Source organism: Pyxicephalus adspersus, chromosome 11 (assembly GCF_032062135.1).
Source record: "Pyxicephalus adspersus chromosome 11, UCB_Pads_2.0, whole genome shotgun sequence".
NCBI lineage: Eukaryota > Metazoa > Chordata > Amphibia > Anura > Pyxicephalidae > Pyxicephalus > Pyxicephalus adspersus.
The window spans coordinates 46,962,589-46,984,797 of record NC_092868.1 but is presented as its reverse complement, the minus strand read 5'-3'; the positions used below and the strand labels follow the sequence as shown (position 1 = coordinate 46,984,797).

Sequence of the window (22,209 nt, the reverse complement as noted above, 5' to 3'; positions counted from 1 at the left end):
ATGTATTTCAAGTGGACTGGATAGAAGCATCTTTGGATAAAGAATTTAAGGTTGACCCCTTCTTTGCAGTATGGGAGTCCTACATTGCAACCTTACCTGGGAATACCAAAAGGTGCATTGTATCCACATTTGAGCAGACTTCTGTTATCTAATGACCCTCCAATTGACTTGTTCACCCATTTTTCTGTAACCTTTGTCATAGTCACTTGTTTCTGAAAATAAGCCCTGCCCTCTACCTCTTTAGTTTAGGTCTGTATAGTCTTTTGAAATTTTAAACTGTATATGTATTTGTTTGTTTATGTTTCCTTTATTTCCTTACAAATAATAATATAAAAAGAACCTTAGTTTCATGAAGCTGGCACTGCCAAGTGGTATTGGCCCTTCAAATATGCAGGAACCTTTTGATTAGCTGTTCAATCAGCCACAGTTCAGAACCCTTGGCAACTTTTGGAGCAATCCCTGAGTTTCATGGGACCCGGGTTGAGAATGGCTACTCCAATATGTTCACATAAGGGGCGAACAGGGGAGGTGCAAAGTGTGTTACTGCAGGAAGGCTCCGTATCCTTCTCACCCACAACGGGCTGCGAGTCAGTTCTGCACATTTGGCTGTCCAGTGTTAGCTATGTCCATTACTGGTTTATATCATTCCAAAAGTAAGTTCCAAGTTTTTTTGTCTGCAGCTTTCATTTAAATAATACTTAGAAATTATTGCTGGAATTCCGTGCACAGGCACCTCCTGGTATGTTGTGTGACAACAGTATATTTCCGTCTCTCAAATATGCTCCTGCATGTTGTCAGCCTGTCACATGGACTTTCAGCAGAAATGGAAAGCGGTTGTGTTGGCCCATATTATGCAGACATGTGCCTCTGTATTGGCATTGCAGAGCCAGGCCTGAACTGTACCTACAGCCCAATACTTTTACTAAATGGAACAATGATGAAGTAAATTTGAAGACTCTGTGGTGGCATATGTTAGGTACCGGGTCCTTTAAGGGTTATTGGTAAAGGGAAGAGGAGAATGAGTTATTTATTAAAGGTGTCATTATCCTTTATATTAAAAGTAAATACTGACAGTGAACTTCTCCAATTTGTTTCCCTTTGGTTTGTTAAATATACCACAGTTTTTTTTCTTTTTATCTGTTCAATAAAAAATAATACCTGTTGGTCCTACAGGACTGCAGAGGAGCTGACCTTATGGAGCAAGAAGGAGGAAGTGTTCTATTGTCTAGGGTCAAACATGACAACATTGCTCCTATTCAGATATATTAGAGTGAACATACATAGTCACTTTAGAAAAGGAAGTATGTTGCTATCTCAAATTGGAAAAAGAAAGAAAGAAAAGGGAAAGTAAGGAAAGGAGAAGTAAAGTAAAGTAAAGAAATAAAGAAAAGAAAAGGGGGTTTATTGATAAAGCAGTGAATTTCCCATTCACTGAAAGGTTCCAAAGTGGAGAAGCTTCAAGGTCCAATGTTTTCCATAATAGTAATTGATTCCCCACCAGGGAATGTTTAGTGAATGTCATATTCACTGCTTTATAAATACACCTTCTGGTTATTTATAATACATCACAATATATTTTGAGTTTTGATATACTCAAAAAGCTGTATCACATCACGGATTTCAGTATAATTTTATCAGCAGCAGAATCACAGAGGTGTGAATGGCATCATTCCTACAGCTTCACACATTCACAGAAAAGAACGCATAAGATGCTATGACAAGCTTTGAAAATGTAATTTTACAGCATCGAAAGATACAAGCACCTTGGATTTCTATTAAATCAGTCAACAGGTATTTTAATTTTTATTTGCAGAAAAAAATGTTCTTAGCCCCCACAAAAAAGAAAACTAATATAAACATTATATCTAAGGACTAGTAAACTGCATTATGTAAGATTTTATTTTGAAGATTAGATACAGAATTGGCCTGTATAGGAACTCCGACGCCGTCTAGTGGTAGAACTGGTGAACAGCTACTGTTAGCTTTATAGCTGCAAGGAATTATTAGACGAAGCTTTCATGATCTTTTTAATATGGGGGACATTTAAAACAACCCTTTAACTTCAGGGAACCCCTCCAATAATTACTATATCTATAGCTCAAGGTAAATCAGCATAGTGGTCAGTGGGGAGAATGCCTCTTACATTTCTGGCTATTGGGAAGAAGGTTGAGGAGGACAGAGACCTGGGGGAAAGGAAAGATACTTGTTCAGCGTGGACAGTTTTCAAAACAACAACCTTGTTCCTGAGCTTTTTTCCCTAAATTATTCTGTTGGACTCACCAGTGGTGCCAGGACTGGACACAGTGGATTATTTCAGGTTCTCCCTTGCCCCTTTCCATTTTTTTTAATCCTCTTACCTTCTTTTATTGCTCACTTTTCCTTTTCCCTTTTCCTGGTAGTTAAAGTTGGTCTTGCCCCTTATTATTATTCCAAATTTATCTCTCAAACAACATACTAGCCATTTCCCTGCATATCTAATATTTTTCCCTGGGTCTGTAGTGCATGCTTTTTTCAACAATCATTGAGCATGATTTATTACAGATCTCCAAAACTTGAGAATAAACTATCATGAAAGAACCTGGGTGATCCAGCAAAACAATGGATTTCTTAAAAATTATTTGCTAATAGTCAGGAAATGTTTTATTCCAGATCTGCTGGATCAGGGGTTGGCAACTGCTGGGACCCCGCTGGGAGGGCATACTGGGGTTGTGTCTCTGGAGAGTGGGCAGGTTATGGCGTTATGACGTCACTCTGGGATAGGTTTCTTCCCCTTTGAGTCACACACGGCTCCCCGCGCATGCGCGGCCAGGAGTCTGTGCATTTAGTGGTCCATTGGTCCGAAAAGGTTGGCAACCACTGTTCTGGATCACCCAGGTTCACCCATAGTAGTCTATTTTCTCCTGGCTTGGAGAGCTTCAGAAAATCAGGCTCATTATGTTTGTCACCTACAATATCCTTGTATACCTCAACACAACACTATGCTACCTCTTCTACTCTGTTTGAAAGTATTTGTATGTCTCAATATTTATGTTTAAGTTATGGACATTTCTTTGTATTGCTTTATTCTCTGTGCTTTGATGTCTCTGCTCTTCTATTGTACCATTGTAAACATGAAAACAGATTGAAAGTAAGCTTATACACAATTGAATGAAAGGATTTTAATGGGTTATGTTGCAGCTATGTTTCTGTATTCTGATTAGGAATGGGGTTTTAACAACCTCCAGCCAATGGGAATGCTGATCGCTCTGCATAGCTGGTAGGGAGTCAGGGCAGGCAGCATCCTATTACTTTAGTGGTTGTTAGGTTACTGCTCCTCATAAAGGCCATTTACAAATCAGTTTACAAAACCATTGCAACTGCTTTGAAGTGTTCCGCTTGCAAATGCCCATGGTAGTTTACAAAGCTTGGTTTAGGTAATAAAACAAATTGAAGAGAATATTTTAACCGGTCAGGAGTTGAAGGTTTTAGCTTGAAGATGATTTTGATAATTTATGGAAGTTGACAGGTGGGGGATAAAAAGCTTAACTCCATGTAAACAACTAAACAGATAAATCACAAGCATATGGAAGTTGTTTTACTTGCTAAAGGATTTCTGTCAATACTATTTAGATATTTATAGAGATTTGCCACACAACACAGGTTGGTCAAGCAGGGTAGGAGACCAGGTTTTATTATTATTATCCAGTATTTATATAGCGCTTGACATATTACGCAATGCTGTACAAAGTCATGGTCATGTCACTAGCTGTCCTTCAAAGGAGCTCACAATCCAATGTCCCGACCATTCATAGGTCATTAACACACTCTAAGGTCAATATGGGGGGAAGACAATTATCTTAACTGCATGTTTTTGGATTGTGGGAGGAAAAGTGAGTACCCGGAAGAAACCCACACAGACACGGGGAGAACATACAAACTGTGCCACCATGCTCCTTCAGATCGCAAATCCTTTCCCGAGTTTTGAAACTGCAAAGTAAAAGAAGCAGATGGTAAAGATATCCTTTTTGTCACTCCGCTTTCTCCTGTTATCAGCACAATTTTTTTCACTGCAGCTCAACCGATTCTTGCCTCCTCGTCTTTCTCCAAATTCAAATAGCTCTACTATTCAGAGATTGCAAGAAGTTGACATCAAATTATTTATTGCAAGCAGTGTAAGTGCATGAAGTTACCTTTATTTTCCCTAGTTAGCAAAGGGAGTTAATTTTTGTTATGCAGTGTTCTCCCCAGCCCGGGCGCACGACCTGGCACTTTTCAGTAACCACTCGGCTGTTTTCGGGTAGTTGCTAAAGAGTTGGGTCACCATAGAGAGGATGCCACCTGCCTACAATTTCTTTCCACCCAGCTTAAAAAAAAAAAGGCTTAGTTGAATACTGTTATGGATCATTTTAGTTTTAGGAGGTCTCAAGGGTTGGGGGGTTTCAAATAGGTGGCTGTTTTAGGACTTCATACTGAATATTACGTTTCTTCTGCAAAATCTTATTTCCCTTCTGTTTGGCGTACACTGAGCTCGGGATTATCAAATGACATATTGTTGACATGACATGGTGCTGATATGAATAAATACCCAAGAGCTATATCTTCTGAAAAAATCAATATGGCTGAAGAACTGTAAAAAAAACAAAAAAACAATGTCTTTTGGAATCCAACGTGCAAAGACCAAAGTGCACCCCTCCAGGAGCATAGGTTGCAGTTCCTGACCTATTTGCGCCCCTGTCCTACTCAAAGGAGGTTGCCTCTTTTGCCTACACATAAATTTAGCCCTAGCCAAAGATCCTGAACCCAGAAGACCGGACGAATGTTTATGCTGGCCAAGAAATTTTTGGCTACCACATCACAGAAGGGGATACGAGTATTGTGGTAATTAATTCAGATATAAAATATTTAAAGTATTACAACATGTCAAGTATGAGTTTTTTTATATTTTTTTTTATTTTAGAAAAAGGAAAAAATGGTTGGTTGCCATCAGATGTGTGAAAAAAAAAGCTTCAGCATCTAAAAGTCTTTTTTTTTTTTTGCAGGTGGTGAGTGGATGAGGATACTCAAGCCTGTACATTCTCCTCTTCCAACCCGGTATGCTCTTCAGGCTGCTCAGCTGCCTGTTCTTTTGCCTTTCTTAATCTTTCAGCTGCTGTGATTGTCATTGGATGTAGAGGAAAAAATCCTGCAAGCCCTGGAAAAAGAAGAATGCAAATAGAATTCAATGACAGCAGAATGCCACTTGGGAAATACTCATATTTTTTAAGAGAAGTCCATAATGCCCTTTAGTATCTGAAGATACTCTAAAGTCAACTTGCTGCTTACTTTTGCATGGCATAGAAACAGGTTTGTGTGTTCCACAGAGCAGATACCTATACCCACCCCAGGTGACAGCACTAGTTATAGAAGCAGCCAAGCACCAGCCTTGCCAAGCAGAAAAAGAGGGAGTAAATCAAATGAAATATTAAGCATTTGTATTCAATTCTGGTAAGGAGCAAAGGAAAGCGGAATATGTCTGCTGGTAGGGCCACCATAGTAGTATAGAAGCCTGTGCAGCACACTGCATGCTGATAGATCATTAAACTGGCAGAGGAGTTAAAATTGTTATAATGTATTTCTACAGCACCAGAAAATTGTGCAGTTTTACAACAGACCAAGCTCTGGCCACTAAATGCCCTCCATAGCCCAATGTACATAATGCCATAGGTGTAGGTAAAGATAACATGGGGCAGAAAGCAGGGTACACCTGATTGGGGTGTGAGAGCAAAAAAAAGGTTCCCTACCTTATAAACAAAAAAATAGCAATTGTTTCTGACAATGCTTTAAATAAATTCCAGATTACCTAGATTTTGTTTTTTCTCCCAACATAAACTAGTTTAATAGGAACTCACCAAAAAGCTTTGCAACAGGTTTGGTAACTTGTGCTCCAGAGGCGATCCAATATTTGATTCTCTCAATGTTGAGGCTTACAAGTTTCTCGTTATATACATTAGGCATTGGATCGTATGTCCCCAGTTTGTCCAAATGCTTTCCATCCCGTGCCCGCTTGTTGTAGGCAGCTACAATACGGTAGAAAGGCCTGTTGCTGCACCCTCCGAGAGACAAGCGGATGACAACATAACCTCCATAGTAACGGCGCAAAAGTTGGGATGCTTAAAAACAATAAAGATTTATATAGTTATGTTTTTGTATTAAAAATGTAGCTTGTGGTCAGTTTAACAAATACAGAGATGTCTCGATTCAGTTATGCTTATTCATAGCAAAACAGTCAACATTTTGGCAAAACAATTTAATCTTTGGACAATACCAAAACATATAATATAGATCTGCTTTTATCACTTATATGATTTTTATCTATGTCAACCAGTCAAGTGTGCAGGGATAAGTGGTGGCACCTTCATGAAATAGTGATAAATTGACTCTAATGCATTCTGCAGAAAATGTCCAGAGATTTGCAGAAATGTGAAGGTTTTTGGAAATATTTCAGCAAAATAAATTGTAATCATTAAAATGCCATTTTTGCTATTTATTCATTTTTTGGTCATTTTTGCTACTTATATACATCAGAAGAAGATGAAATCTTCCCAACAGACTTCCAGGAAGACAGCGATTCTCTCATAGGTTGGCCACTGATGATGTAACTCCAGCACATGTACAGGCATTTATATTTCTGTATCAGCAGGCCGTGTACAACAATACATATCTCTTTTGTCATTTAGCTCTACCTTCTGTTACATAGTTAGGTTGAAAAAAAGACATAAATCCATCAAGTTCAACCATTAGGGAAAACATATTCCAGATATAAAATCCTATGGACATAGCTGATCCAGAGGAAGGCAAAAAAAAACTCTGGTTTAATTTACTCCAAAAGGGGACAAAACTTCCTTCCTGGTTCCATGAGGCAATCAGATGTTCCCTGGATCAACAGTCACTGTTATTTTTACCTTAAATCCTTAATCCCCAGTTATATTCTGTGCTTCTAGAAATACATCCAGTTTTTTCCAAAAGCAATCTATAGAACTTGCGGAAACTACTTCCTGAGGGAGTTGATTTCACATTTTTCACAGACCTTACAGTGAAGAATCCCTTCCTTATCCGGAGCTTAAACTTCTTTTCCTCCAAAATCAAAAAGCGCTTTTTTGGGTTTAGGTCAGCTTTAAAGTGAAATTAAAGTTCTACTTTTAGGCTTCCATGATCAGGCCAGTCAATATTACATACAGGGACAGGCGATGTCTCTTCTGCAATAATTCATCTTACCTGCCTGATTACTCTGGGTTTCTGGTGTCAAAGCCCCAAGCTTTTCATCACACAAATCTGGGATTCATGTGGCTCAGAGGTAAGCACTCTGACCTTTGCTGTGCTGGGTCCCAGGTTTGAATCTCAGCCAGGACATTAGCTGAAAGGAGTTTGAAGGTTCTCCCTGTGCCTGTGTGGTTTCCTTTAGGTTTCCTTTCCACATTCCAAAAGCATGCAGTTAGGTTTATTGACTTCCCCCAAAAATTGGCCTTAGACTGTATTAATGACATATGACTATGGTAGAGACATTACATTGTGAGCCCCTTTGAGGGACAGTTAGTGACACAACTATAAACTTTGTACAGAGCTGTCTAATATGATGGCGCTATATAAATACTGTGTAATAATATTAATCTGCTCAGCCATGACTTTAATACTTACTTAGATGAACCATTGTGACATGTCCAGTAGAACCTGTAAGAGAAATGAGAAAATGCTGTGATTTGTCCCTGAGCAGACCACATGTCAAACACAAATCTGCGATATCACTCTAGCAGCTACTTCCCAAGAAGGGGTTTATAGGCTAAAAATATTGCATATATTGTTCTTCAATAGTGAAGCATGTTCAAAAAACTAGTTTGGTCTAATGCCCATTAGTATCGTCATGGGATATGGACAGCTGAACTATACAGCAATCACCTAGCTTAGGTTTACTGTAGAACGTCTTGTAACAATAAACCTAAGCTAGATGATTGCTGTATAGTTTAGCAGTCCATATCCCATGACGCTTTGATGTATGTGTGTAATATGTTGGTGCTATATAAGTACTGTTTATTACTACTACTACTACTACTAATAATAATATTAGTTCTATTCTTTATGGGCAGCATGGTGGCTCAGTGGTTAGCACTCTGGCCTTTGCAGCGCTGGGTCCCAGGTTTTTCAGCCAGGAAGTCAACTTCATGGAGTTTGCAGGTTCTCCCTGTGTCTCTGTGGGTTTCCTCCCACATTCCAAAAACATGCAGTAAGGGTAATTGGCTTCCCCCCAAAATTGACTTTAGACTATAATAAAGACATATGACTATGGTAGGGACATTAGATTGTGAGCCACTTTGAGGGACAGCTAGTGACATGACTATGGACTTTGTACAGCGCTGTGTAATATGATGCCGCTATATAAATACTGTGTAATAATATTAGAATTCCAGATTGCTGGATCACCGATAATAGGCCATCTTCTCTAGTCTTGGGGAGCTTTCATAACTCAGCCTGTACTGAAAACATCACAGTTCTCAAGAGCCCCCTAACTCTGATGCTGGCCCTGGAATGGCTCTTGGGAGTGATTATGAAAATATATCACTGCGTATGCGTGAGATCGGCAAACTTTTTCCTTTGCGTAAAAAGGTTCCTTCTGCCTCCTGGGATGCATGATGTAGGTATCCCAGGAGGCTTTTTGCTCCCATTCATAGGCCTTCAAGAATTTAGGGGTGGTGATGTACCCTTTTTTTTGGGGGGGGGGGGTGCTGACTGTCCATGTTAGATGATGAGCCTCTATAAGTGAAAGAATAAAAATGTAACAAATGAAAGGGTCAAGCCACAGACAGTCAGATTTGGGAGGAAAATCCGTCATACTAGATGTCCACTAGCCAGAAAAAAGGGCCGGGCTCTGATTTGCTGCAGCTTCTAATGCACATTATGACAAGCTCACAGGTAAACCAGAATAAGCAATCAGTGTATGGGAAGAGTCAATACAACTGTGCAGAGGGCTGCAGGTCTGGTTTAGGTAATGAGAAGGTTACTGGAGAATCAATAACAAACAATGCTCTGACATAATATGACACCTGACCTGTCCAGCACCATTCTGCTCCACATTTATTCTACAAACCTCCTGGCAGTGACTGCAGGATGACAGGTACTCTTCACCATACAAATCAGTTCTTTTTTTACCTGAAGTGCTCAGCCTGCTCTGCCCTTCACTGCAATCCCATCACACTGCATGCCACTTCCGGGAACAATGACCTCTGATGACGTCTGGATCACGTGACCGGAAACGAGTCAGTTCTCCTAACTAAGCAGCCGCTTCTCAGTTTGCGTTTTCTGGTTTTATGTAACGTTCTGTGTTATTAATCATACTACATGAACAGTTTTAGGATGTATAAATGAGCTTTTTAAAAAAGAAGAATAATAAATTAAATTTTGCGGAACAAGTATGATTGGCGCAACCTGCAGGGGGCAGGGTCAGCAAAGTTCTCAGCTCTATGGTACTGTGCCCCACTTCCGGTAGGGCATCCGGAAGTGGGGAAGGGTCGCCGGCTGTGGAATGTGTTTTACGGGAGTACAAACATGGCGGTGTGAGTACGCAGCTGCTGTGGACGGGTAAGTGCGCCCTCCGGGACGGAGCCCCCTTAAGCTGCCGGTTCTGGTGCCTTTGGGGTGTGAGCTGTCCGTGACAGGTGCTACAGGGGGAGTGGGAGGTGCAGGGACACGCCCCCTGCTGGGGGTAGGGTGGGGCTAGCTGTCAGTGAGTTCTTTACACCTGCAGGGGTTCAGGAGGGGACTTCTATGGCATGACAGTAGGGGGAGCTCTGCTGACATTAATGCCCTCACAGGCCTCAGAGACTGACCTCTGACCTCTTCAAAATGCAAGTTGCCTGGCTGTTGTGTTTATCCTCTGGCTTTAGTTTTGCCTGGAGACACCCTTTAAAGCTTCATTCAAATATATTTCATCATAGCCGTACAAACAATATATTGAAACCTTTCCAAACCCAGATATCACTATGTAAAAGGTAGCAGTGACACCATCACTGGGCTGTACATTGCCTGAGCAGAGGTGTGGGAGGGGCCCTGTAAGCTCCACCCACTACAGACTGCCTGCAGAAAACTACAGGAGGGGCGGAGTCAAGACCTGTCACCCTGCACAAAGAGAGCGCGCGGCAGTGACTGGTCCTAATTACAGGAAGTCTAACCTAAATTTTATTCTACGTTACTACACAATAAATACACATCACACCAGGGTTCAAATAAGAACTGTTGAATTTGGGCAACAATTGTTTATCCTGATCCTAGCTTTAGAATGATGTCCTGTTATTCCTTAATTATCAAGTAAATTCTACTTACATTGGAATCTGTAGCTAATGGAAACATTTCCTTTGATGGGTCTATGTTGCTGTGGGGTTTTTTCACTGGCCGGTGTCTGATCACACGAGGAGGTCATTTTCTTTCCCCAGTCCTGCACAGACGGCCGGGGCTCCGCAGTGAGAGGAACGTCCTTAGCTCCCTGTATGGAACTCTTCATATGTTCCCAATGGTGCTTCCATAAGTCAGGCGGTGATATCAGTCATATTGCAGACTGTCTGTAGCAGCCTTTTACCAGGGGGGAACCCTTGAAATAACTTTCAGGTCTTCAGGGAACCCCGGCTATAATTATCCACAGCTCACAGTATGTTAGTGTGATGGTCAGTGGGATGAATGCCTTTTACATTGCTGGCCAGTGGGAAGAAGTCACCCTTACAGATAGCCAAAATTATCATTGGTGTCACTTACACTGACCTGAGAGGCACAAACTGCTCATTGCACAAGGAACCCCCAGCAACTTCTGGAGGAACTCTGGCTGGGAAACATTGCAATATAGTAATGAATAGAAAATGTTGCTCAGAATGGAGCGGGGAGGCAGAGTGCTCAGCTTGCTTTGGAGCCTTAGGCTGGGTACACACGTTCAATAATTGTCCTTGGAAATGATCTTTGCCAATTCTTTCCAACGACAAGACAACAGGAGTGTTATACAGTACATGTTCTGCTCTATGGAGAGAGGAGAATGATGGAGCGGCTCCCCGCTGTGCTCTCCCCCCTTCACGTTCATCATGATTGTTCTTCATTCGTTGTCTGTTGCCAGGACGAGCGCTGTACACACGCCAGATTCTTGTCTGATAGCGGATTATCGGACGAGAATCATCTGACGTGTGTACGTAGCTTTAGTCAAAGGAAGGAAATTGTCGTTTTGGGGTCACCATGGTCTGATGTTTCCCAGTGACAACACTGATGTTTTCTTTCTATTTCATTTTGCTTACAAACATCGAACCCAATGTTTACAAAATATTTTCCATGATGTCTTTTTTTCTATTGGCCATCAGCTGATATCCAAATGCTTTCTAAGCTGCCGTCCTCAGCCCTGCTCAGGGGTCCATTCATAGAGGGATAACATTACTTCGGCCGCATGGCAGTTTTATAGAACAAGAATTTCCAGACTTTTATTTAGTGTGGAAATAAAGTTGGTGGGTGGTGGACTTGTATGCACAGCGGTGTTTAACCCAGGCATTTTTTTAAGCTGGGTGGGAATAAATTGTAAGGTGGTAGCAGTCCTTGTATTGTGACCCAACTTGAGTGGTGCGCGGGGTAAATGGGGCCAAGGGGAACACTGCATGGCATATTTGCCAATTTTTGCACATAATTACCTGGTGCAGTTGCCCTGCAGCAATGACAGATCCAGAACTTGCAAGGATGGGAGCCGTTATCTCCACCCACTCTGGTAGATGGCGATCCTCTTCACTGATTGGATGATGTAACCACATGTATGACACATTCACCGTGTAGTTTAGAGCAGCCGTTGCCAACCTTTCAGGCCTCGCAGACCACTAACTTCATATTTTATTATCTCATTATTATGAATTTTTTAAAAAAGATAAATACATTTGTAAAATAATGATCTTCCTAATGGTGCTGACAAGGACTGTGGCGGCTCTGATTTATTGATCAGCTCACGGTTAAGTGAAGTATTACTATTGTTACTATTATCATTAGTTGTATTATCTTTGGTATTACTAATGAAATGCAAAATGTTTGTTTGCTTTTCTCACTCATTATGGGTTTATTTCATTCCAATCTAAGACCAAACAAGAAATGATAGTCAAAGTATTTGATGCCATTGAATATAACAGGTAAAGAAAATACATAGTTAAGGTCATACTTACCTAAAAGCATCTGAGAAATAAATAAAATAAAACAATCAGATGAGAATTGGTATTGGCGGAGCGGGGTGACTGTTGTAATGGTGGAAACAATACTGAAGCGTACGGCTCGGCAATGGTTGTCTCATACAACTTAACACTACACTGACGTCACGCTGCGCCGCCATTGTTTTTCTGTCTCTAGAACAGTTTGTGAATTTAGTGCAATATAAAGGCGAATTGCCATTCAGAATATAAGAATTTCTTAGAATATTATTTTCGTTTTGTTAATAATAAAACATAAAAATTGCAAATAATGTCCACATTTTTCTGTGGACCATCGGTTGGCGACCGCTGGTTTAGAGCCACCAGAAGCCAGGGAGTTAGGTATTGGACATTACATGTCTAGTTTGTCAGATAGCACTACTTCCTGGTGGTTATTTTTGTTTTCTGCTTTAGGAACAATAGTACAAAGGTACAATTGTTCTTTTGAAAAAGTTATTGTTAGTGCAGCCCTGAAGCAAGTAAAGCTCCAAACACAAAATCTCAACCTCTGGGACTGAATGTTGCAGCACGAGAGTTACTTCAACCTGGCCTGACCAATCAAGATGGCAGAATATCAAAACCAGGAAAAGAAGGAGAATGAGGATGGAGGGTGTCCGCAATAAAACAGGGGCAGGTGAGGGTATTTAAAAAATTGTGATCAGGTACGTAATGTTTTTTTTTTATTGTAGAATGGACATCACCTGTCTCTTTTGCAATAAAGGACTCATCTGATTGCAATTTTTTAAAGAAATGTGTTTAGTTCTGCTTTAATTAGGACCCACTGGTGTCATTGTTGGGTCCCTGCACTTCTCTATGCAGCACAGGCTGGTGGGAGGGGTCAGCATAGTGCTGTACATAGCTTCCTAAAAACATCATGTTTCTCTGTACTTCTCTCAAGGTCTCGGGCAGATTTATGCAAATATCAAAATGCCTCGATGCATGGATGTCAGTCTGGAGGAATGAGAATATCTGAGTAGACACATTTTTGTATGCAGACTGCTATAGGTATTGCCTAGGTGTCATTGTGAGCTTCCAAGGAATAAGAGGGGTTAGTCAGAGACAATCGGTCTGTGGAGGAGAAGCTAAAATAATGTTTCATGTCTTCCGGTAATGAAGCGGCTTTCTCTGAGTTGCCTCAGCTTTGATTGTGGGAAGCTCACAGTTTGCAGCGTCAGCACAGGAGAGAATTCTGAACAATTGTGTAAGACTGGAGGGAAGGCCAGAGTTTAGCTAAATAGAAAGGAATAAAAGGACGAGGAAAACCAGGTGGTATGACTTATCAAAGTCCTGAGACCAACCTCTCCTCCAATCACAGAGCATTTTCTGCAGTGTTATATGGAGAACGCTCCATGGACATCACAGCCATTACTTTATCACAGTGACATCCAGACAGCAGCATTAGCTGGTAGTGCACGTTGTCATGCTGTCAGATGTTGTGTGAATAAATTATTCATTGTGAATGTTGTTACCCTAAATGAGGTGATCTATGGCGTTACCTACAGTGCTTTAGACTTTAGCCCCATATGCTGTATGTTTATTCTTTCTGTAACCAAGACTAGGACAGAGGTTACTCGATTGTTTAATGTCTAAATAAAACATAAACTGAGAATCCTATATAGCAGGGGTGTCAAACTAAAATACACAGAGGGCCAAAATTTAAAACTTAGACAAAGTCGTGGGCCAAACTTGAAGTTTATTGAAAAAATTGAGGAAGTTTTTCCTTTTTATTAGATATAAAAGCTTTTCATATGGAAACAAAGAGGTTTTGCTTCGCATTCAATCTGCAACAAGCCTATAATAGAGAAATAGCACCGCTACTACAATTTCCTGCGTCAATAAAACAGTCCAATGCAGGGCCTAATGTTATGAGTGGCTGGAACTCCCTCTTCACTGAAATGGCACCGCTTCCACAATTATCTGCGTCTATAAAACAGGCAATGGCCACGCATAGGCAGAGAGGCCGCTAATCTATGGACGCCAGTGATGCCAGGAAATGTAGTAGTGGCGCTATTTCAATGCAGCAGCGGGCCAGCTGCATTTCATATTTGGGGGCCAAAAAAAATCCTTTGGGTGGCCAAATTTGGCCCTCAGGCCAGAGTTTGAAACTCCTGCTATATAGAGACCCAGTCAGATTATGTCTACCTATGAATTTACCACCTGGTGTGCTTTGCGCATGTGACAAAATGACTCCCCTGTGGTCATAGATGATATGTGAACGGAAACTTTCTGATATTGTCAACGAGATGCTATAACTATTTTTTCCTCTTTCTATATTATAAAAGTATATTTTCATATGCCTGTCTTTTTTTGTTTCCTTTTGTTTCTGTTTAGTTTTCCTTTTTTGTTTGTTTTTTCTTATTTATCCCATGTATATTTTTCTACACATTTGTATATTTTATGTCAATCTAATTGTTATAACCCTGATTTGTTGTCTTGTTTTTATTGTTATTTATTGAAACATCCTTCAAAAAAAACTTAAAAAAAACAAAAACTTAAAATGATGAGTGATCATGTACTTTTCATGGAGTACTCTAAGGGATCGAGCAATCCTTTTGAACTCCTTTGAGTGGCACTTTGCCAGTCACTGCAACGCTCACATTGCTACATTGGTTCTTAAAGACCTGGTATCTGCACATCAGTTGGCGGCACTGCCACCCCTATTCATTCCCTATGGCACTACCGCAGGGAGACACCACCAGGAGATTCTCAACCAGAATTCCTCCAGAGGTTCCTAGGGGTTCCAATAACAATGAGCAATTTGTGCCTCTCAGGTCAGTTTAAATGACCCCAATGATCTTTTTGACTATCTGTAAGGGTGACATTCTTCCCATTGCCCAGCAATGTAAGAGGCATTCATCTCACTGATCACCACACTAATGTACATAGTAAGTTGTGAATATAGTGATTATACCAGAGGTTCCTTAAGACCTGGAAGTTATTTTAAAATGTTTCTCCTTGTTGAAAAGTTCAAAAAACTTCGCTTCCATGTAGCATCTCCTGCGAGGCAGCGTTTTCTTGGCGTGCGGAAGTGGTAAAGGCTCCGCAACCCAAACCTAAGACAATGTACACACGTCAGATGATTGTCACTCGAATGGTTGGCTTGTCTCTGCAGAGGTCTCCCAGTGTCGTTTGTGGATCTGTCCTGATGGATCTATAACCCACCGATGGGGAACCACCGATATACCAGTCAAGTGAGCAAAGCACAGCGAGTGCCGCTCGCTCATTGTCCCCTTCATAGAACAGAATAGCGCTGTGTGTACATTGCTTGTTCGTTCATCTGTCACATCTTTCATGCACATGTGTACATAGCCTAAGTGATAGGTTTTATTTAAACACACTGAAAAGTAAAATTCTCTCTAAAGCAAAACATTTTCTTTTGTTGTTTTGGTAAGATCCCATAAACAATATTGTGTTTGATGTAAGTTACATGTGATGGTGTGATACAGTGCCATTTAACACACCTTGATGACAGGTATGCATAACAATAATTTTCTAGGGTTCATAGCAGTGAGCTGCCAGAAATGTCACATCAGTGCTCAACCCAGAAATGTTTTTAAGCTGGGTGGGAAGAAATTGTAGGCGGATGGCAGCACCCATAATGTGACCCAACTTTTCAGTAACCACCTAAAAACAGCCGGGTGGTTGCTGAAAAGTTCCTGGGGGGTGCTGCCAGATAAAAGGGGCTGGGGAGAACACAGGACTACAATGCCTGGTCTAGGACTGTGTTGTGTGTGAAGGAGGCCATTTGGGTAGAGGCAGGGCTTTGATTCCTCATGTCAAAGACTCCAGCAAGGAGATGTGAGAATTACAAGCATCAATCTCACTCCAAGGTCTCTTAAGAGTAGCAATTTAGAGGCAGCAGTGCCTTTGATCCTACACTGCAGATATACTGCTATAAGGCAATTTAGGCACAGGGGGGCCTGGGCACGCTCTACTATTTTTCAGGAGGAAGTTAAATTTTGGCAATCCCATCATTATTTAGAGTACAGCTGAGGCCCGCTTTACACTTCTTGATGTTAATCCTAACACAGCACCTATTGAAACGTTGGGCCTGATTTATGAAAGCTCCTCCAAGGCTTCACTTTCAGTGAACCTAGGTGATCCAGCTAACCTGAGATGGATCTGGTCCAGGATTGAAATCATTTGCTAACTAATAGCAAATTACTTTTAAGAAATCCATTCCAGGTTTGCTATATCAAACAGGTTCACTGATGAAAGTGTAATTTCTCTAGCCTTGGAAAGTAAAGTAAATAAATCAGGGCCTTTGAGCACATGTTTGAGCAAATCTTTAGTGCTGGATTCCCACTTTAGCAATCTATTGCCACATGGAGTTTGCAGGTTTCCCCCGTTTGTGTGGGTTTCCTCCCACATTCCAAAAACATGCAGTTATGTGAATTGTCTTCCCACCAAAATTGACCTTAGACTGTAATAATGACTTTTGACTATAGTAGGGACATTAGATTGTGAGCTCCTATGAGGGACAGCTAGTGACATAGCTATAGACTTTGTACAGTGCTGCTTAATATATTGGCGCTATAGTAATACTGTGTAATAATAATAATGGTCAGTCCTGATCAATATTGATCATACCATGTAAGACAGGATATAATAAAGATAAAGCGAAGTAAAAACGAATCAAATCCCAGCCATTGTAGATTTAATCAATGTGATTGGTGACTATGGACAAAACTTTTACATCCATTTCAGACCTGCGGTGAGCTGCAGCTTTCTCCTATATTCCCAACCAACCTTTTACATTCTAGTGAGTGGGAGAGATTGAGAATCATTTTTTTCACAAGCAGATTGTGGCACAGTTCCCTTTTGGCCTCATGGTTGTTGCTTGATGATTTGCACCACAGCCACATCTGCATGCAAATTTGGTTGCTCGTGGTTTGCCTTTCCCGGCTACAAAGCCGCAGTTTGCTGTGCACCTGCGAGAGGAGAACGGCACACTTTTACACCATGTGTCTGGAAGGGCCCTCACTTCCCCAACTTGCTCAAGCTTTTGATCTCTGTTCCAACACACGGATGACTCCTAGATACAAACGGGGCTTCCTCTTGTGCGGGACGGAGGCTTAGAGGGGGGCGGTTTGCATGACTTGCAGAAGAAATCTTTTACTAAACACAGCTGAGGTTGTGGGTGATCTTAAGGACTGAGCTCTTCTGCAATATTTTGTAAGTCTTTAATGACCAAGACAAACTCTGCAGTTGTTTTTTTTTTTTTGCATATCAAAGCAGTTTGCTCCAGAATTTGGACTTGCATACAAATTCAACTTAAGAACAAACCTATAGTCCCTATCTGGTATGTAACACGGGGACTAACTGTAGTTACATAGTAAGTCAGGTTGAAAAAAAAGTTCATTGCCTAGGAAAATAAACATATGTCAGATATAAAACCCTATGGACATAGTTGATACAGAGGAAGGCAAAAAAAATACCCTGGTACATTTTGCTCCAACGGGGGGAAAAAAGATTTAGAATAATGTTTTTTAACAAAACCTTTTTTGTGATTTTAGGCATACACTACACATGAATGATTGATGGGATGGTTAGAGAGACGTAACTCGCCTTTCAGTCGCCATGTTGGAGGGTTTGGTGGCCTGGGTCCTCAACACCTACCTGGGCAAATATGTCAACAACCTCAACACTGATCAGCTGTCTGTAGCACTTCTCAAAGGTAAAGTAACACATAAAATGCTTACTCTGCATGGATGGATTCTAAATCTTTGTATTTGCTTTATTTTGGCTTCCTTCTTTCTGGAGAGGATAGGCTATCATAGGGGAACCTGAGTGATCCAGCAAGTGTGGAATAGATGTGGTCCAAAATGAAAAACAATTGCCAAATATTAGCAAATGAGTTTTAAGAGATCTATTCCAGGTTTGCTGGATCACCCAATTTTGGAAAGCTTTATTATTTTAGGCCCAACATATCTAACATTGAATTGCACGTTTAATGTGTTCTGGCTAGCTAGAAGCTTTTTGTGTTTTCCTTTTGTTCACATCTTATTGTATTGATACAAAGTTTATGTAGAAGTTTGACTGGTGGTGAGTCACAGAAGCCGGCATTGTTATGTAAGAAGGTGCGGATAACAATGCAGGAACATTTTTAGAATTCTTATGTAATGCTTCACTCACTGTTTTTTAGGTGCTGTTGAACTGGAAAATCTACCACTAAAAAAAGATGCCCTGAAAGAACTGGAGTTACCATTTGAAGTGAAAGCAGGTATGTTATAAGTGCAACAGGATTGAGAAAAAAAGGTGACTAAGGACAAGTAATAAAACTGTCCGAATAGATGACATTAGGCTCTCAGGGGCACATATCTGTACCTTGTTTTATCTTCAATGCATTTCCAAAGCTAGACATACATTGATAGATATTTTTTTTTAATTAGACTCACTTGAAAACATTGAATTCAACAAAAATCTATTCAATACTACAGTAGTCTCTAAGAATCTTTGATATAAATATTATCTGACATGTCAATCGACAACAGCATGGCTTTGAACTGCATCCTGCATTGTTAGGGATTTTAAAATGGCATAAAACATTACAAAATGTTTTTTTTTTGTTTCATATTTTTATTTAACAACATATAGATAAAATTTCATAAAACATTTGTACATGATCAAATACAAAAATTTACATCATATTACCTCGTATATAATGTGGTTGCCCATAGGAACCCAAGGTAACTCACAAGCTTATCCCCTGACTCCTTTAGAACTCTCATCGCAATGTGTTTCACGGAAACAAATCTGCTTCTTCAGGAGTATAGAAGGTTTTCTATATGACAAAGGAAATGAGTATAAATCATTCAAATGTACAAATTCCACTTTTCTTTCACAAATAGCAAATTCCAATTGGTTTACCTTTTAAAAAAATATATGATAATTCCTCAGCTTTAAACCCTGAAAAACAGGCACCCTTCAAAGCAGGAGGTGGGCAAAACAGCAAAGCTATCTCTTGCAGTGCAATACTATTGGTGACAATGTTCTGATCGATATTTAACTACTTTTCTGCTAAAATCTGGTCATGATTATTAGATGGTTTAACCTCCCTGGTAGTCTTAATATAGAAGTATTTTTAAATGTCAAAACGATACATTTAAAAATACTTATTATTTTAAATTTCCCATCTGGTCCCACCCCTCAGGGGAGGCAGATGCCAGGCATCGCTGGAGGATGCCGTGGGCACGCGGGGACCAGGTAGACTTAAAAACTTCCTTACAATTCCACCCAGAGTGTGGCTCGGGGTTACTGCTTTTGGTACTGAAAACCCAGAGCCACACTCAAGAATACCGCCAGGAAGGTTAAGACATGGTGGAACCCTTGAAATAATGTTCTTACAGAACCCCTTCTCTAACTACTGTAGGCACAGCTCTCATTATATTAGCATAGTGGTCAGTAGGTAGAATATCTCCTACATTGCTGGCTGGTGGGAAGAATGTCACCGTTACAGATAACCTAAAGGATTATTACTGGCCTGCGAGGTCCAGATTGCTTATGCCTCAATGGAACCCCTAGCAACCTCTGGATGATCCCTGGGTTCTATGGGAAACCTGATTGAGAAGCATTGCAATTATGGAAGTAAGGGATCAGGATCTGTGAGCTTTTGATATTTTACCTCAACAAACTAACATCTAACAGTGTATGGACTGCTTTAGAACACTGGGTAGGTAAATCTTGATTTTCTTTTTCTATTATTTAGGGGCTGAGCCACACATTCTGAATGGTGACCCCCCCCCCTTCATTATTTGTAGATAAGCATTTAATATTTGGTAATTTTTGTCTTATTGTATCTCTTAATGCCCATTTTAACTGTTAGAATAAATCTGTGTATATGTATATATATTATTCATGAATTGTATGTTGATAAAATTGATAATTGATACAAAATATGTCTATATTATCCTAAATTCTCAAAATGTGTTGGCTCTACTAGAACATTCAATAAACCTACCATATTTATAGCCCTCACTTTCCTTTTGCCTTTGCTCATTTATAACATATGTGATGCTATGATATCTTAAAGTTGTCAAGCAAGTAGCCTACCCTTTCTATTTGTTGCAAACTTTAGCCAGAGCATATAAGCACCAATAAACCTGTATTCATAGTTGCCTTTACTTTGCCATTTGAAGTCCTCAGAGTGTCAGTGGATCCCCATAAAAAGTTTTCATTTTGGTATAGGTAATATTCCTCCTACATCTCATAATGTGTTACCTAAGCTTCATGGGTGCTCTGGTACCTCCAAGAGGTCAACAAGTGGAATTATGATTTACTACTTTGGTGGCTGCCAGTCTGCAGTAACTTTACTGTATGCATGCTGCTAAGCTGCTATAGCAACAATTAAAGTTAGTGATGTAACAATAGCTTGCCTGCCTTAGAAAAAAAGTCCAGGAACCCCTCCTAGTTGTGATACCGACTTCTGATCCACCAGCACTGCATATAAAGCAGGAGAATACTTTTTTAAGAAAAAAAATGAAGAATTAATGTTAAATGAGAGTATAGGCCCAATGTATTTTACCCATGCTAAAGGAATACTTTAAAATAAAGTTTTCTAAATTTAATACTGAGTATGGTTTGCTGGTTTTACTCTCAACTTCCAGTTTTCTCCATACTTTCCTTCTTGTAGGTTTTATTGGCAAAATAAGGATCCAAATCCCCTTTTACCGTCCACACTTGGATCCATGGGTGATATCAATTTCCAAGCTTCATTTAATTGGATCCCCCGACATACAGGAAGAATTTGATGAACTCAAAGAGAAGTTGTTGGAGAAAGTTCGCAAAAAATCCCTGCTGAAAGCGCTTGAGGACAAATGGAAGGTATGTGAACTTCTCTGCTACTGTTGAACTCTAAATATGCAGAAATTACCCCTAACAATGTACCATTGAAAGGGTCTCTGTGACTGTGAGATCTTCTCATTAGAATAAAACTGTCAATATAAATCTGGAAAGAATTTCTCAGCCATCATCAAACCTAATATGAATGTACTAATAGTAATGCTAAACAGACATTCATTACATTTTTGTGAAATGATCTCTCAATTTTTCCTGTAGAGCGAACAAGAACAGAAAGGAGAGTCGTACTGGTATACTGTCACGGCCTCTATTGTGACCAGAATTGTGGACAATATTGAAGTAAGTAAAATTACATTTCAGAAACTGAGTATGCCCTTTCTAAAATGCACACTATACATATAAATTCTCAGCAGTCTGGGTTTTGATGTATCCATCATCCTTAACTATGTCATGGAAAATTTCTCACAAATGGCAATAAAATCACTTTATGATTATTGATGTTTTTTTTCCATTCTTCTGATTTGCTGCAGCTGAAAATTCAGGATGTTCACATGAGGTTTGAGGATGGGGTTACTGATCCATCACATCCATTTGCATTTGGAGTCTGCATTAAAAATGTGTCTGTCCAAAATGCTACTCATGAGCCAGTAAGTAAATGAAGTAGCACTATTTTCTGATCTGATTTTTAATCATTTGTTATGAAGCAATTTACCTAATTGCCATCATCACTGTTTACTACAATCTCTTTATTATTTAGGTAGAGAAATTAATGAGGAAGAAACAACTGGAAGTTGAAGACTTCAGTATTTACTGGGATGTTAATAGCACTTTATTGGGTGACCTACCTCCAGGGGAGCTACAGGTAAGCGGGAGTCAGTTTGTCTTCAAACGGGAACCCATACTAAACCCAGTACTAAAAAAAAAATTCCCTAGGGAGCTGGGCTAAGTTAACTCCATACATACCTCCATGGTACATTTGTAAATTTGCCCAAAAACAATAATGGACTATTAATTGATTTTGGGCAAATTTACAAATGTACCATGGAGGTATGTATGGAGTTTACTTAGCCCAGCTCCCTAGGGAATTTTTTTTTTTTTAGTACTGGAAAAGGCTCTTTGAGACTCTTACTGATATTATGTGGCTCCTATTAGAATCTCTTTGATATCTAATCCAGTCCTAATGTTGCAGTCTACAGATAACATAACGTAA

The 22,209-nt window shown here is 40.0% G+C and overlaps 2 protein-coding genes across 3 annotated transcripts in view; one reads left to right on the top strand and one right to left on the bottom strand.

The window, feature by feature from the left end:
* Nucleotides 1-4,897: 4,897 nt before the first annotated feature.
* MRPS16 (mitochondrial ribosomal protein S16) lies at nt 4,898-9,279 on the bottom strand. Its single transcript, XM_072426264.1, has 4 exons — nt 9,160-9,279; nt 7,654-7,686; nt 5,868-6,128; nt 4,898-5,170 (listed from the first exon to the last, which is right to left on the bottom strand). The coding sequence occupies exons 2-4, from the start codon at nt 7,664-7,666 to the stop codon at nt 5,040-5,042; spliced, it is 405 nt and encodes a 134-aa protein (XP_072282365.1). The 5' UTR covers nt 7,667-7,686; nt 9,160-9,279; the 3' UTR covers nt 4,898-5,039.
* Nucleotides 9,280-9,510: 231 nt separating this feature from the next.
* Nucleotides 9,511-22,209, top strand: part of VPS13D (vacuolar protein sorting 13 homolog D) — a 135,553-nt gene continuing 122,854 nt past the window's right edge. For both annotated transcript variants that reach the window (XM_072426241.1, XM_072426242.1), the window contains exons 1-7: nt 9,511-9,588; nt 17,717-17,877; nt 18,346-18,423; nt 20,833-21,023; nt 21,258-21,338; nt 21,530-21,646; nt 21,757-21,861. In XM_072426241.1, the coding sequence (XP_072282342.1) occupies nt 17,781-17,877; nt 18,346-18,423; nt 20,833-21,023; nt 21,258-21,338; nt 21,530-21,646; nt 21,757-21,861 (669 nt within the window). In that variant the 5' untranslated portion in view covers nt 9,511-9,588; nt 17,717-17,780. The remainder of the gene's footprint in view (nt 9,589-17,716; nt 17,878-18,345; nt 18,424-20,832; nt 21,024-21,257; nt 21,339-21,529; nt 21,647-21,756; nt 21,862-22,209) is intronic.